General features: G+C 45.9%; 1 protein-coding gene across 17 annotated transcripts in view; it reads left to right on the top strand.

Annotated features, from left to right (window-relative positions):
* Window positions 1–7,215, top strand: part of MAST4 (microtubule associated serine/threonine kinase family member 4) — a gene marked incomplete at its 5' end in the record, with an annotated part of 545,031 nt that extends 537,816 nt beyond the window's left edge. For all 17 annotated transcript variants that reach the window (XM_081053918.1, XM_081053916.1, XM_081053917.1 and 14 more), the window contains 2 exons: window positions 245–426; window positions 748–7,215. In XM_081053918.1, the coding sequence (XP_080910044.1) occupies window positions 245–426; window positions 748–4,646 (4,081 nt within the window). In that variant the 3' untranslated portion in view covers window positions 4,647–7,215. The remainder of the gene's footprint in view (window positions 1–244; window positions 427–747) is intronic.
* Between the last annotated feature and the right edge of the window lie 8,648 nt (window positions 7,216–15,863).

The raw sequence follows: 15,863 nt of genomic DNA, 5'->3' as shown, positions 1-15,863 counted from the left end.
CATCTATTCTGAACGTCTCTGGGGTGAAGAGAAGAGAGCTTCCATTGTATACTATCAAACACTCTTCCTTTCTAAGTCATAAAAATATTTTTCCTGTGGAAGTGGGATCCTACTCTTTAATAGGATCTGCCATCATATCACTGTCTCCAACACAGAGGAGCAAACTGAACACAGTGGTATTGTAGGGAGGCAGGAGTGGTTCTGAAAGTAGAATCTGATCATTTTCTTCCTATTTTCCCTCTAGGAGGAGATCCCTTTTCAAAAAACTAGCCAAGCAGCCTTCTCCTTTACTCCACACCAGCCGAAGTTTCTCCTGCTTGAACCGATCACTGTCATCGGGGGAGAGCCTCCCGGGATCCCCCACTCACAGCTTATCTCCCCGTTCTCCTACACCCAGCTATCGCTCCACCCCCGACTTCCCATCCGGTGAGTGAGTCTCCTGGCCAGGACAACAGGGGTCGGTAGAGAGGAGATCCCAGTTCCCATGTGAGATCCTGAAACATATGAAGATTAGTCCAGCTTGGAGGTCATAGGATAGGTCTATTCGAACCATTAAAATAAGACAGGAAGTGTTGGGTTAAGCCTTGGTGTGGGACTGTTTATCTAAAAAGCATTCATTCATTAGAGTTGGATGCTAAGACAATCTGTTGACCTTTACCTGATCTTACCTAGAACAGTGTGGGCTGGAAATGGGGAAAGGAAAGGGAAGGTGGCCATTGCTCACAGCCTTCTGTTTTCTACCCACAGGTACTAACTCCTCCCAGAGCAGCTCCCCAAGTTCTAGTGCCCCTAATTCCCCAGCAGGCTCAGGACATATCCGGCCCAGCACTCTGCATGGGCTGGCCCCCAAACTCAGTGGACAGCGATATCGGTCCGGCAGGCGTAAGTCAGCTGGCAGCATCCCGCTCTCCCCCCTGGCCCGGACACCCTCTCCAACTCCACCACAGCCCACCTCCCCTCAGCGGTCTCCGTCACCTCTATTGGGACACTCACTTGGCAATTCCAAGATCTCTCAAGCCTTTCCCAGCAAAATGCACTCCCCTCCCACCATCGTCAGACACATCGTGAGGCCCAAGAGCGCAGAGCCCCCACGGTCTCCACTGCTGAAGCGTGTGCAGTCAGAGGAGAAGCTCTCTCCCTCCTATGGCAGTGACAAGAAGCACCTGTGTTCCCGCAAGCACAGCCTGGAGGTTACTCAGGAGGAGGTGCAGCGGGAACAACCCCAGCGGGAAGTGACTTTGCAGAGCCTGGAGGAGAACGTGTGTGACGCACCTGCCCTGAGCCGGGCCAGGCCTGTGGAACAAGGCTGCCTGAAACGCCCCATCTCCCGGAAGCTGGGAAGGCAGGAGTCTGTGGACGACCTGGACCGAGAAAAGCTGAAGACCAAGGTTGTGGTGAAGAAACCAGACAGTTTTCCAGAGAAACAAGAATCCCACCAGAAATCCCATGGACTTGGTAGTGATATGGAAAACCTCTCTACTTTGAGGCTAGAAGAGAGAGAGAAAAGAATATATCCAAAAGCTTTAGAAAGGTCAAATCACTTTGAAAACAAGGCAGCCGTGCAGGAGACTTCGTCCCTGGGCAGCCTGCTGAAAGATGCTCTCCACAAGCAGGCCAGCGTTAGGGCCAGTGAGGGTGTGACCTCAGAGGGGGCGGCAGCTGGCTATGGTCCAGCACCCGGGGACCACAGCCAGGGCACCTGTGACTTCAAACGAGCCTCCACTCCTGGCACCTTTCAAGACGGTCTCTGTCACTCCACTGACAGGCCTGCCTCTGGGAAGGGTGACAACACAGAGAAGGCTCCCCAGGCCAAGGAGTGTCTTCGATGTGAGAAATTAGACAACAAGCTGGCCAACATTGATTACCTCCGAAAGATAATGTCACTTGAAGACAAAGATGACAGCCTCTGTCCTGTGCTCAAGCCCAAGATGACATCTAGTGCCCATGAATGTCTGCCAGGGAACCCAGTCCGGCCTGGGGGTGGGCAGCAGGAAGCCCCACTGGCCTCTGAGAGCAGAGCATTCATCAGCAGTGCCCACACAGCTCAGATGAGCAGTGTCTCTTTCGTCCCTCTCAAGGCCTTAGCTGGCCGAGTGGATGGTGGTGTGGAGAAGCCAGGCTTGGTTGCTCCCGAGTCACCTGTCCGAAAAAGCCCTTCCGAGTATAAGCTGGAAGGTAGGTCTGTGTCATGCCTGAAGCCAATTGAGGGTACTTTGGACATTGCTCTCCTGTCTGGACCACAGGCCTCCAAGACAGAGTTGCCTTCCCCAGAACATGCACAGAGTCCCAGCCCAGGCAGTGACGTGGGGCCCTGTGTGCCCCTATCTCTTCCCAGCAGTGGTGGGAAGAAGGGTGACACTGCTTGTCAGAGGGAGCCTTCCACTGCTGGCTTCAAGATGAATAAATCCTACCTGCTTGAGCCTCGATTCCCACCACCCAACCGCGGTCTCCAGAATTCACCAGCAGCTCCCCTGCCTGATCCAGAGCTAACGCGGGACAGGAAAGTTTCCCATGCCACCAGGAGCCTGGTGACAGAAAACGATCACCCGCGGAAAGAGAGCGGCCCCAGCAAACACCAAGATCCCAGCCCTGACACTAAGCGCCTGCCCTTCCTGGAGCAGAACCTGCACAGTGCTGACCTGTCTGGGCCATGTGGCCCACTGCCACCCGAATCTGTCCCCTTGAGGGAGAAGCTGAGTGGGAAGGAATCGTCCGAAAAAGGTCCTTCCGCAGCCAGAAGTGAGTGGTCTGCTGCAAGGATTGATGTCCGCAAAGACCCCTCCATGGAGCTTTGTCCTCCAGAAGCTGCTAAAACCAGTGACAACTCTAAAAACCTCCCCTCTGTGGGAAGGACCCGCCCAGATCTCTACACACAGACCCAGGCCATGGAGAAAGCATGGGGGTCTTGTGGGAAAACAAACCACAGAGATGGCCGAGATGAGGGGAGGCAGCTGGCCAAAGAGGATTCCTCTTTGCTCTCAGTGGGGACTCCCTGTGAGCGGGAGCTGGGCAAAGGAAAGAGTGGTGTGGAACACAAGCCAGAAGCCCCTCCTGCCAGGCGATCTGCGCAACCACCTGGAACTGAGAGTGGGAAGAGTGAAAAGCTCTCAGGTCTCCCGTCTTTACAGAAAGACAGTCTCAAGGAACCAGAAAAGAAAGAACAGCTTCTGCAGCATCTCAGCAGAGGCTCTCAACCCCAACCAATCACCAAAGAGCTGCCCAGCCTGGCCGCTCGGCAGCGCGGCGGTTCACCCAGCCACTCTTCCGGCAGAGAACTGGGGAGCAAGCCCTGTGCTGCAGAGCCCAGCCCGGGCCTCCAGGACCCGCCCAAGCCCGCTGCTATGCACAGTGAAAGCAGCAGCCACAAGTCCCGGCCTGGCCCTGACCCAGGCCCTCCAAAGTCCAAGCACACAGACAGGCCCCTCTCTTCCCAGAAGCCAAGTGCTGGGGCTGCAGTGGTCAGAGAGCCTGGCGTGCAGACCCCCTGTGGCCCTGGCCGAGAGGGGAAAGACAGCAGTAAGGGCATGGTGGATGTGTTCCCTATCCCCTCATGTTCCCAGAACACAGCCAGCGATACGATCGGCCAGAGAAGAAGTGGACCTTCAATCCCACTGCCCCCTGAAGGGGTTCGTGTGGACACCAAGCTGAAGCCCCCCAGTGGCGGGCATCCCCCTGAGATGCTGGAGAAGCCCAGGTATCTGCCACAGCAAGGATACCCAGGGGTTATTGAGTCTGTAGACCAGAAACTTCCCACTGTCAGTGAAAAGCTAACCCTGTCTCCAAAGCACCCCAAACCATCCACTGTGAAAGATGGCCCCCCGCCATGCAGACAGACAGACAAGAGCCTCAGTCCACAGGCCACCACCACAGACAGGAAGTCTGAAGGGAAGAAATGCACTGAAGCACTTTATGTTCCAACAGACAGCAGGAAGCTGGAGGCCAGCCTATCCCTGGCACACGGTGAGGCCAGGCTGAAAGGCACAGAGAGGCCACCAGCGGTGGTGGGGAAGGGTTTGCCAGAGGCCAAGGGGAAAGGGCTCAGTCCCCAGAAGCAACCTACTGAAGCAGGCAAGCCCAGTGGCATGAAACGGTCACCCTCGGCCAGTGGGCAGAGTACTTTCCGATCCACAGCCCTCCCAGAGAAGTCTCTGAGCTCCTCCTGCAGCTTCCCTGAAGCCAGACCAGGAGTTCGAGAGGCTTCGGCAACCATCAGTGACACCTCTTCTGCCAAGGCCAATGGGGCCACGGCTGATCCCTCAGCCCCCAGCAGCAGGGACCCTAGGAAATCCCTGTCTGGGGGGGATGGCGGAACCCAAATGACAAAGAGTGACTCTTTGCCATCTTTTAGGAGCTCCACCATCACTCTAGAGTCACACCACCCCAACCCAAATGTGGTGGGGGGAGCTGGCCCCCAGGACAGGGCCCTCTCCGTAACGGCCACCATAGGAGAAACCAAAGGGAAAGAGCCCGCCCCAGCCCAGCCTCCTCAGATTAGGAAACAGAATGTGTGCAGAGAAGTGACCAAGCCGTCCCCTGTACCCAGCTCTGACCGCCCCATCACCCTTTCTTCTGAGAAGGACTTTGTGGTCCGGCAGAGGCGGGGGAAAGAGAGTTTGCGGAGCAGCCCTCACAAAAAGGCCTCTTAATGGGGCAGGCCCGGGTGGCACTGGGCAGACCCAACCTGAATGTGTAACTGAGTCTTGACTACCTTTCGAAACCAGCACTGTGGGAACATAGCCAGGCAGAGCCTGGAGCCTCACTGAAGAAGGGGAGAAAGAAAAGATGGAAAGAAAGAGGGGACCTTCTTCCAAATGCCTTCCCAATTGTAACCGGGAAAACTGTTACCAGATAGTGTTTGTACAAGAAAAAAAATGAAATACCTTTTACTGTTGAGGGTTTGTTGAGGAAAAAGATTTTCTCTGTAAATATCTGGCAATGGGTTAGGTTTGGGATGTAGAGTCTAAACCTTGCTGCTGATGGCGTTGTTTACTACAGCTCTTTTTAAAAAGAAGAATAAGATTTTTGCTTTACCACTTATCATGTAATGAAGCAAAATGGCTCAAACCGGGTTTATGTGAAAGTACAGATACACTCACATTCGTGTATATACACATCCCCCCACATGTTTTGGTCTGTGGTTTAAGACACTATTTCAAGGCTACATTTTTCTAAGTTCAAACATCCTAAGTAGAGGTAAAGATGCAAGAAAGCCCTAAATACAGTAGATTGTGAGTTCTTAATGTGTAGTTTTAACCAGAGGTTTTGATAGCACTGTATCTGGCTACCTATGTTTCCAGATCTAAAGCAAGAGCTACTCTTAATTGCTGCCTTTGGAATCGTCCTCCATTAGGAATGGCCAGAACAAATGGAGCGAGCGAGCCGTCTTCATTTCATGGTCACCCTAATAGACAGTTTGAACCCGGGTCCACCTGTCTGAAAGGCCAGCTGTCCCTGTGTGTGTATGTGGGTCTTCAGCCAAGGCAGAGTGGGGGCTACAAACCCACGTTGACTTCACTTCTGTTCTCCTGCTTTTCTTCCATTCATGGTCTTAAACTCAGGCCTTTATGCAGTGAGTCACTAGGCTAAGAAGCACACATTTTGTAGTCGTCGTGCAGCAACCCTGCTCATGAAAAGAAAGGACAATTGCTGACTACACACAAATCTGCTAGTACTTAGGTTGAGTGATACGCATCAGGCATTGGAAGAGGTTTTAAATTTTCTTTTTTGAGGAAAAGAAGGGAAATGGGTTTTGGCATCATAGCATATATATTAAGGAATAATCAGGACATCAGATACATTTTAATACATAGCTGGGGCCTTATGTTGTAGACGAAGCTTGCTGTTTTTAGCAAGTTCCTGGGTTTCACATTCATTTCTGATGCATCGAGTAGCTCCATACATTTCATAACATGATCTCTTTATTTGTATGCAAAAAAAAAAAATACTGTATTACTAAGAGCAGCATTTTTGTAACAAAAAGACCTGTTGGAGCTATTTGGTGCTTGAATGTGACTGTCCTTTTTAATTTTGCTAAGCCTTATTTAAATTTTGTATACCCCATGGAATATATAGAATTTGTCCAATCATTTTAGTGCTGAGGGGTTCTTTGTTTTGTTTTTTGTTCCAGTTTTCCTGGTGGTTTGTTTTGTATTATAAGATGGCACTTGCTGACATAATTACTAAGGCACTAAGCTAAAATACACACACACAGATACGTGTTTATAAGATGTTTGAGATCCATAGCAGGGGGTTTTTGTTGTAACTGTTATATAAGAAAAAAATAATTGTCAACAAATACTAACCCAGCACCCACACCCTCCCAGGGTTATCTTAGTGTCTTCAGGCTATAAAATTATTCATCTAAGCACAGCATCATCTTATAGCCCTGTGGATTGTAAATCATTTAGCGAGGCTGGAAACTCCACTCCAAAAACAAAGGCCTTACTTAACCGACTGCTCGGTTGTCCTTCATTGTAAAATGAGTTGGCAATGGCCTGCGTTTGTGCCTGCACGCACCAGCGCGCATGCACACACACGGATAGAAAAGAAGAGAAAAAGTCTCCTTGCTTCTATTTTTTTCCCATGTAGTGTTAGCCAGTCCCCATCGCCACGTTGTGAAGTTGTAGAAGAAACAAATATTTTACAAGAACTTAAATTGGTTTCAAAAGTGGTCTCAACATTTATAATTCATATCTGTGTTTGGCAGTTGTCATAACCCAGTGCTTCTGCACTCAGATATCGAGATAGGTCTATTGGGGAAGCGGTTCATGGTTTACAGCCTTTGCTTTTTAACTGTCTTGTTTCCTTTAAAGCACAATTAGGTGCTCGTTTACAAAAGCTATTTTTGTGTATATTTTGTAGAGTGTATTATCATTTTTTGCCAAATACGTTTTTGCATTTTGGATGAGTAAAGAGTACTTAAGGTTGCATTAATGTAATACCTGTTTGTTGTTGTAAACCTCTCCAATCAGCTGATAGAAATTCTCCTGTGTTCTCTTGGTCAGTCTCCTGTGATTGTAAGATGTGCTCCTCGGTAGTACTCCCAGCAGTAGATTTACCAGCTTAAAGTTTGTTAGGATCTGTGCAATAAAGTGTTTGCAGTCTTATTTTCTCTAAGAAATTCCCTATGGATGTCATAATTGTTGTATATTGAACAAATATTTATACTTATGCAGTTGCATAACATTGAAATAAAAATTTAGCATGAAAAGATAATGACTAATATGTTTTTTTACATATACACATAAACATACCATCTCCAAAATGTTACGGATTATAACTCTGTATTATAGAAAGTATGGGTTTTTGCAGATTGCTTTTTGTTGAGTGAAATGGTTTGCTAATTTTTTACAAACATGTTCCATTCTTTAAGATTCTCCTTTCTTTAACTCCTTCCTGTTTTCTACCAACCTTCTTCCTTGCTCGCAAAACTTACCAGCTTCCACACCACGCTCAGCATCTCCCTACAGTAGAGATGCCCTTTCTCAGTGACACCACCTTCTTCAAGTCTTCCCAAACCTTGCTCCATCAATTACCATTGTGTCTTCTCATCTTTCTTTCTCTCCTTTCCTGTCTCCTCATGATTAAAACCATTCAAAGCATCAGGAAGGAAAGAAGCAACCTAATGTTTATTGTCTACCTACGATGGATGGATGGATGGATGGATGGATGGATGGGTGGATGGGTGGATGGGTGGATGGGTGGATGGGTGGATGGGTGGATGGGTGGATGGGTGGATGGGTGGATGGATGGATGGGTGGATGGGTGGATGGGCGGATGGATAGATAAATAGATACTTAGTACTGGGCAAGATGCTTTTCATTGACCATCTCATCTGAACCCCAATACAATCCTCAAACTAGATGATAGTGACATCCCCATCTTACAGATAAGGAAACAGGCCCAGATAGACTGGAATTTTAAACCCTATAAAGAGAGCTTGGATTAGAATTGAGATTTTTCTGGTTCTAACGCTCCTGACCTTTCTAAACATTACCAGGTGTTGTGTAATTGAATTCAGATCCAGGCCCCTCTGTGAATGATGTAAGCCATTTCATTTTTCTTTACATGCAGAAAAATCATATGGTGCAAAGTTACAAATTTGATGATTGGTGGAAAACCATGAGCCAAGGAAGCTAATCGTTCTCTGTAATACGGCTCCCTTATTAGTTCCAATTAATCAGCAGGCAATTTCCCATCTAGCATTTTCAGTTCACAACACAAATGTAACATGAAAAAGTGTTGCTGTACTAACTACAGAAATTTGCGTCCTTCAGTATAGACCAGGCATTAAGGAACTCCGTGGTAGAGCAGTTCTCAAATTTAACTTCCCTCCTACCAGTATGTTTGTAACTCATTCCTCAAAGTAGTCTTTTTATATTATTCCTCTTTTATTCTACTTCTTACTCCAGTAAATACTGTACACATCCCCTATATCTAGGAAAGCTAGACATGACCATAGCTTTGTTGAACGTCAGGTTCATTGCTGTTTGCATATCAAAAGTCAGTCAGTCGGCCCAGGTTCAAGTGCTCTCAGACACCTCAGGCCCCAGACTGGAGTCATTAGCACGAACCCTCAGAAAAGCATGTAGCAGCTTCTCACTGAATTCTGAGACTGTGCATTCCCAAAGACAAGAACGTCGTCTCATAACATCACAGCCTGACGGTAGGGCTGCCGCTTCCAGTACTTGGGTGCCGGCAAGCACTTCAAAAAGAATCTGCTCCCAAGACTGAGGTAGCCTGTACTCTGTGACGTCATGCCAGTCAAGTCTGTTCAGATGTGGGAAAAAGAAAGATGGGTTGCATATGGTGACTCGTTATTGTCCCACACAGCTGTACTAAAAGTCGATTGATGTTGTGAAGCTGAAAGCCTCTAACAAATATTCATCTGCTGTTTCACTGAGCACTGCCCGGAGTCGGCTGTCAGCCGTGGGAGGGGAAGCATGAAGATGTTTGCAAGACCTGCGCAAGCATGTTACAGCAAGCAAGCCTTCATATGTCAGGCTGGCACCACCATGTCCTCGCCCCGAGCCGTCTAAATCCCTTGCCTGAAAGTTCTGTCCCTTTGGAATACACACACTATGTTAAATGGTGCTGTGCTAAAGTGACTTTCCTGGGCTGGAGACAGCTTTGCTCTTGTTGGGACCGAGGGCTGTTCCTGTGGATGGCCAGCCATGTCCATCAGCACAGCGTCACCCTGTAATGTGAGTCCCAGCTGCCCGATGACTGCCTGTTTCAGTGGGGGAATTCTTAGGACAGCTATGGCTCCCTCTGTCCTCAAGGAAAAGGAAAGAACAACTCAGAAAGCTTGGGCTTGATCATTTGCATTTGAAAACACAAAGCTTAGAAAAAAGCTGTCTTCTTTTTCCATACCTGTAAATTCCTGCAACCGTTGACCTTTTAATTCTTCTTGTCCCTTTGTAAAAACAAAAAAGTCTCAAAACAAAATGCTCATTTTCTCTTTATTGCTCAATATATTGTCATTGAAGCAAATTAAAAAAGCAAGAAAAATGTTTGAATCACTATAATCCTACAAGCCTTCTGTCATTCTTCAGTTTACACAGATTTTGTATTTTTCCAACAAAATGAAATAATAGTTGTCATGATATTTGGTAACTCTTCTGCTTAGCAATAAATCATAAATATATTTCAGTGTGTATGGGTATACTTCTGCAATATTATTTATAATGGCTGCATGGCATTTCATTTTATGGCTGTGCCATATTGTTTTCTTTCATGTGCACAAAGTAGAGAACCTCAGATGCAGGTATTTGAGGTCCCTCCTACTCCTTTTAATCATTTAATTTATTCCTACACTCCCACCTCTCTCCCACTCCATAGGCTGCCATGTTAATGGTTTTTGTTGTCTTACAAAATATAAATATCATTGCTTTGTACGCAGGTATTTTTAATTTATAAAAATGATCATGTTAATATGTTATTTGAGGTTTGTATTTTTTTCCATCAAGCCGTATATGATGGTTCACAAACTGGCCACCATACATGGAGGGCAAGGAGAGAGTGAAGAAAGAGGCAAACCACTCCAGATTGGTAAGTAGCAGTTTTTATAAGCAAGGGAACTTACAAAAAGGTTTGTCTTGGGTGATTGCAAGAGAGTAGATCTCTCTTACCTTCCAGAATCTTCAAAGTGTATATAGAGGCCTTAATAGGGTTCAGTCACATTTACTGTCTAGATAGTGTCAACAACACCTTACTCTCCAGATGCTTCCTCTTTGAAAATAGTTCCCACTGTGGGGACGTTGGGCAGAGAGTACATTCCAAGGACAGGGGAGGGAGTAAGGAGCCTCTGATTGCCAGGGTCAGCTGGTGGGTCAATTGGCAGTCATGTCCTCTCCATGACCTCCCCCAACACTACATGTTTAATGTTCAATTACATTGCTATAGTTGTATCTAATCCATTGCTTCTAACTACTTCATAGTACCATAGAGTGTCTTCCACATTTTACCTATCCATTTTCCTAGTGGTAAACACTCAGATTGGAACTTCCTCCTCCATAAATAATGCTGTACTGAATATAATTTTGGAAATGTGAAATTTTCTTGGGATCTATACCCAGAACAGAATTTGTGCTTCACATATTTAATTTGACTAATTATTGGCACATGGTCTTAGTGGCTGCACCAGTCTACACCCACAAGCAGTACATGCAGTTCCTATAACTCCCATCCAACCCACACTACTTTCCAGCGTTCTCTTTTTGCCAGGCTAATAGATTTAAATTTTGATCACATTGTAATGTGTATTTCTCTATTTCCTAATAGAATCAACATATTGATAATGTTGTTATCCCACCCAAGAATATAGAATGTCTCCCCATTTGTTCAGATCATTCCCTGATTTATTTAATCATTTATCTATCATTGGATATCTAGGTTGTTTCCAAGGAGGACAGAGAAAAAGGGAGACCCAAGCTGTTTAGAAAGCCCATGGAGCAGCATGAAGGGAGGAGGAGGAGATGGATGGGTGCTCCGGTCGCCCCTGTCCCCTGCTTACATTTGCAGGATCTAGTATGTCTTTAACAATCAAATACTTAGAGAATATTATCTAAAGATGGGGCAGGGTGGGGCGAGGGGCAAAAGGAGGATATTCAATGAAGTGCCCTGTTTAATTTTTCGTGGGCAATGATAGCTTTTTAAAAAAATCTGTAGATGAGTTCTTTCCTTTTTGAGACCCACAATATTTAATATATTATTTCAGAGTGCAAATAGCTGGGCTGGAGTGGGAGTGCATGAAGAGAGGTGAGAGAGCGGGGTATGGTGATGGCAGAGACTAACAAGCTGCCTGTTAGGATGTCTCACTCTTGGTTTTGAAGGCTTCTTAGCCCTCTTTACCATTTTATTAGGACATTTCCTCTTACAAAATATGGAGAACTTCTTCAGCTCATTTGACGCATGGAGCCTACCACCTGCTTTTGCTATTTTTTGATAAAATTAAGATTAGAGAAGGATTTTACATAAAGTCATTTGGCTGAGACTGGGCAACCCCAGTCTAACAGAATCCCGATATCTAAGGGGGAACACAGGAATCTGTTTTGAAAAGAATCCCCCAGATGATTCTTCAAACCATTATCTGGGAGCCACACTAGGTTGGCCCATTCCTCTGAAACCTTTAGGCTAATTCCCCCCACGTTAGACATTCTAACTCTTACCTATCAGGCACTTGATTCCAGCTCAACACTCCTCACCCCCCATCATGCCTTGCTGAGAACTAACCACATCTTCCCTTGCTGTAATTCACGTTAATTTTCTCTGCAGCATTCAGAGTAGATAGAGAACCGTCACCCCCTCTTGCATCCTATGTTAATATACAAAACCATTAAAATGCCATTTATTTCATACTTTGGTAGACTTTAAAATCGTAAATGGCACTTATTGAGGAATTAGGCAAGTAGGAATTACATGACAGTTCCCTGGCTTGAAATTTTACAGGCATTGCCTGTGTTTGTTTGGGTCTGTGCTGTGTTCAGCTAACAGTGATGGCTGCAGGCACAGGGGAAAGGTACAATTTGCTCCCACGCGTGGGGGTTGCAGCTCATGCAGAGAGCACTCTATGATGGAGGCCAGTCAATTTTTTATGGACTCCAATGCTGTTTGCTTCAGTACACTTTGAAATGCAGGGTCAGCTCACTGAGCTACAACATGCAATAATAACACATTTTTATAGGAGTAGCTTGTCAGAGCAGCAACAACATGTAATACATAAAACCAATAAACACACCATGTCTACAGAGTCTATCCTAGTAACCATGATAAAGCAATAAAATTGACAGCAGCCATCAAAAAGTTCCCTTTCTGACTTTGTAAGGTGAATTTACTGGTGCTTAAAACAGAGGAGCTGTCACAAGCCTTAGATGAGTGTGCAGTTATGGAATAGTAAGTTGCATTGCATGGAAGGGATGCATGCCTGGGAAATGCAAGCGAGATGGGTAGTTAACATTTTGCTGGGGCTGGGGACCCTATAGTCCCCAGTGTGATGTAATCCACATCAGAGATATGCTGCAGAATGCTTTAGCTTTTTCCAACTTATACATGAAATATTACAGAGGACAGTGTGGATATGAAGTGGTAGGTCAACAATTAATATTTCCTGTTTACAGCTTACATCCTTAAGACAGGAAGAGCTTAAATTTGCTAGAATACACAGGGAACTTAATGCGTTGGTGTTGTCTTAGACTGAATTATTAGATGTGGACTTCCATACTCTGTGATATGAAGGAAGGAAAGGGAAGGGAAAAAGAAAAGGGAAGGAAGGAAGGAAGGAAGGAAGGAAGGAAGGAAGGAAGGAAGGAAGGAAGGAAGGAAGGAAGGAAGGAAGGAAGGAAAGAAGGAAACGAGGGAGAGATGGAGAGAGGGAGAAAAGGAAAGAAAGACTGGAAGAAACAGCAAGGAAAGAGAAAGAAAGAAAAAGGAGAGAGGGAGGTACCAGTGAGCATGGTTTTTGTATCTTCATGGTCACCACCAGAAATATTTCCCAAAGTTTCCAGAGTTGATCATCTAATTTGCTACAAGCAAATGAACATAATCAACGCAACAAAATATATATGTTTTTGTGGCACATTTCTGCCTGAATTCTCAAAGATAAGTGGATCGATCCTGCATAAGGGTGGGCAGCAGAGGTTGATGCAGTCAGCAGGAGATAGTCTTTCTGGCTTGGAAGTGTTGGCTGTCTGACTTTTCTAAACTAATGCTGTCTTCAGGTCTTAGAACAAGGGGCCTTTTGTGTAGCAGCAGTTAGGAAGCTGCCTGGAAGGGGCCCTGCTCTGCACACTTAGAGAGTCTGGCCACAGCAGCCATGCCTACTTCTGAAGTAGGTTGCCAGACAAAAGACCAATACCAAACAAGCAGTGGCTTGGATTGGCCTTCTCCGAAGGGTACCCCACCATCCTAGACTTGTGGAAGAAATAAAGGTGGCTCAGGGGCTGTGTCTAAATGCCCTCAAATTTTCAGCACTGTCTTTCTCCTTGAACACACTTCCTTAAAGGACTGCCTCTCGAATACTCCCTCAGGAAAGCTGAGGCAAACTCCCTTCTCAGGCTCCTGTTTTCCCTAATGCTGATATTCAAGGTAATTAAGGCCGTTAACTGTGTAATGTTCCATTTTATTAGCAGAGTAGTGCTCCCCTTGCCCTCTCACAAGGCCCTGGCCACCTAGGGCTCAGAGGGATTTGCTACCCATTCATCTCTGCCACCTCTCTTGGCTTTGAAAGAAGGATGCCTTTGAGCTCAGGAGTTAGTTCGGAGTCAGCTCAGGACAGGGAAACCAAGGTGGAATATCTTGAACACTTCTCCCTGCTTCCAGAAAGTAAAGGGGAAGGAAATGGACCCTCTTGAGTAAAACAGGTAATGTGCTTGCTAATAGGCCCTTGGTAAACTGTGGCCTGGAAATTCATTCTCTGGGAATCCTCACTTCTCACCAGTCCTCAGGGCAGCAACAGGGTGAGATGAGTGCAGCATCCACCTTGGGAACTAAATTTAAGGGGGCACCAAAATCAGCAATGAAGATAAACAATATTTTAATGTAACACAAAACAAAATAAAAACTAACACAAAACCTCTATCCTGAACAAACTCTCAGAATTTTAAACAACGGCAGGACTTGTATTACTAATTCTTCCTTTTGCCTCGAGCTCTAATATAGGTCAGCACGGCACTGTTTTGGATCCTGTCTTTAAAATTTTGATGTTTTATTTATCTTTTTTTCTTTTGCATTAACTTAAAGGTTTAAAAATATTGCATTGAAATTTTTTTGTCTTGATCACCAAGTTTTTTGGTTCCCCCTTAAATTTTACACCTAAGGCAAGGGCCTCACACCTCTTACCCTGGCCCCAGCCTTGTGTCCTTAACCCAGAACTCATGGGAAAACTTGGCTTCCTATCTAGTACTGTACAAAATATCTCCTGAGACTAGCAGAGCATTTGCAGTGAAGATTTATGGCTCCCCTTCACTAGCCCATTGTCTTTCCTGCTTTATCTGGGCATACAGAGGTAAAGAGGAGCTGGTCCCCAAGTTTCCACTTTGTTATTATGTCCCACTGTCATGCCCTTAATCTAAGGGCTCAGAAATTCTGATTGGATATTAATCAAATGTTACTTTCTATCCAATCAGAATTTCCTAACTATAAGTTACCATCTCTAACCTAAAATTGGTTAAAGAACTTAATCTAGACCTTGTAGGTATCGCACCTGAGAACAAGAGCTCTCACAGCCGCCATTGCAGACTTGAGAAGATTGAGCCCTGCAGAAGGGTGACGCTTGGCCTTGGGAAGTCTAAGTCATCACCCTGCCGGCTTCCAGTCCTCTGTCTCTATCTGCATTCACGGGTCCTATTCCCTCTTTGTCGCTGCTACTTCCTTAACTGACCCCCCAAACCTCACCAGAAACTGCTTGTCACTAAGTCAGCTTATTGTGTTTCTGACAGACAGCTAGTATGTGGAGATGCTTTCTTCTCTAGATGGCATTGTAAATGTGCTATCCGATTGCTGTCCCAGGTGAATAAGAATTTGAGAGCTGGCCTGGGAACCAAACCACTGTTTATCGCATAGTTCCTGTGGGAAAGGAGCTTCAAAGGACCAGACATTCAAATGAGAAGAGCAGCTGGACCACAGCCCGCTCGGCTCTATAATGTAAAGAGCAACAACACCAGGTTGACAGAAGGAGGTCCCCTGGTTCTCAGGTGAGGGTGGCCACTGCAGCAAAAATCCAGAAACCTTGGGGGAGGGGAATCCCTTTATTTATTTTAAGGGGATATCTTTATTTATTTATTTTGTGGCTATATGCAAAGCAGTGGCATTGTAGAGACCTTAGACACCTAAGGATTCATGGAGTCAATTTGATGACAAGATTCATTTCTCAACCTCTTCTTTTAAATTTATTGTGTCTTCCCTTTTTCATTTAAAATATACATTAAGACATTATCCCCAGCAAGTTTCTCAAAGGGCTACGTTACTGGGCTACATCAGCCCCAAGCACAATGCCTGCATTGTGAGAGGGAGAGTGGGAGCTGGGGTCCTCAGCACAACCAAGTCATGGGTGTTGGTCTTCTTTTAGGGTCAGGGTGGGAGGTGCTTTGAGGATGTACATGAGTGTGAGGGAGATGGCCTCCTCATGGGTTACTCTTTTGGCCTTTCCCTGCCATGGGACCTCCCTCAACTTCTACCCACCTTCCATGTGAGGAACAGTCTCTGTGTCTCTCACACCTGCGTCTGGCCCTCTGGCCTAATTCGGTTGACTTCCCAGAGAGGTTCATGAATTCTGAGACTCAGAAAAACACAATAAATCCCCACCCAGCACCGGGTACCAATCTGTAAAGTCTCGTCAGTAATAGACAACAGTTCTTCTACTTAGG

The sequence above is a fragment of the Rhinolophus hipposideros genome (genome assembly GCF_964194185.1).
Source record: "Rhinolophus hipposideros genome assembly, chromosome: 7".
NCBI classification, from domain to species: domain Eukaryota; kingdom Metazoa; phylum Chordata; class Mammalia; order Chiroptera; family Rhinolophidae; genus Rhinolophus; species Rhinolophus hipposideros.
The sequence above is the reverse complement of the archived record's forward strand: the minus strand, read 5'-3'. Positions and strand labels throughout refer to the sequence as shown.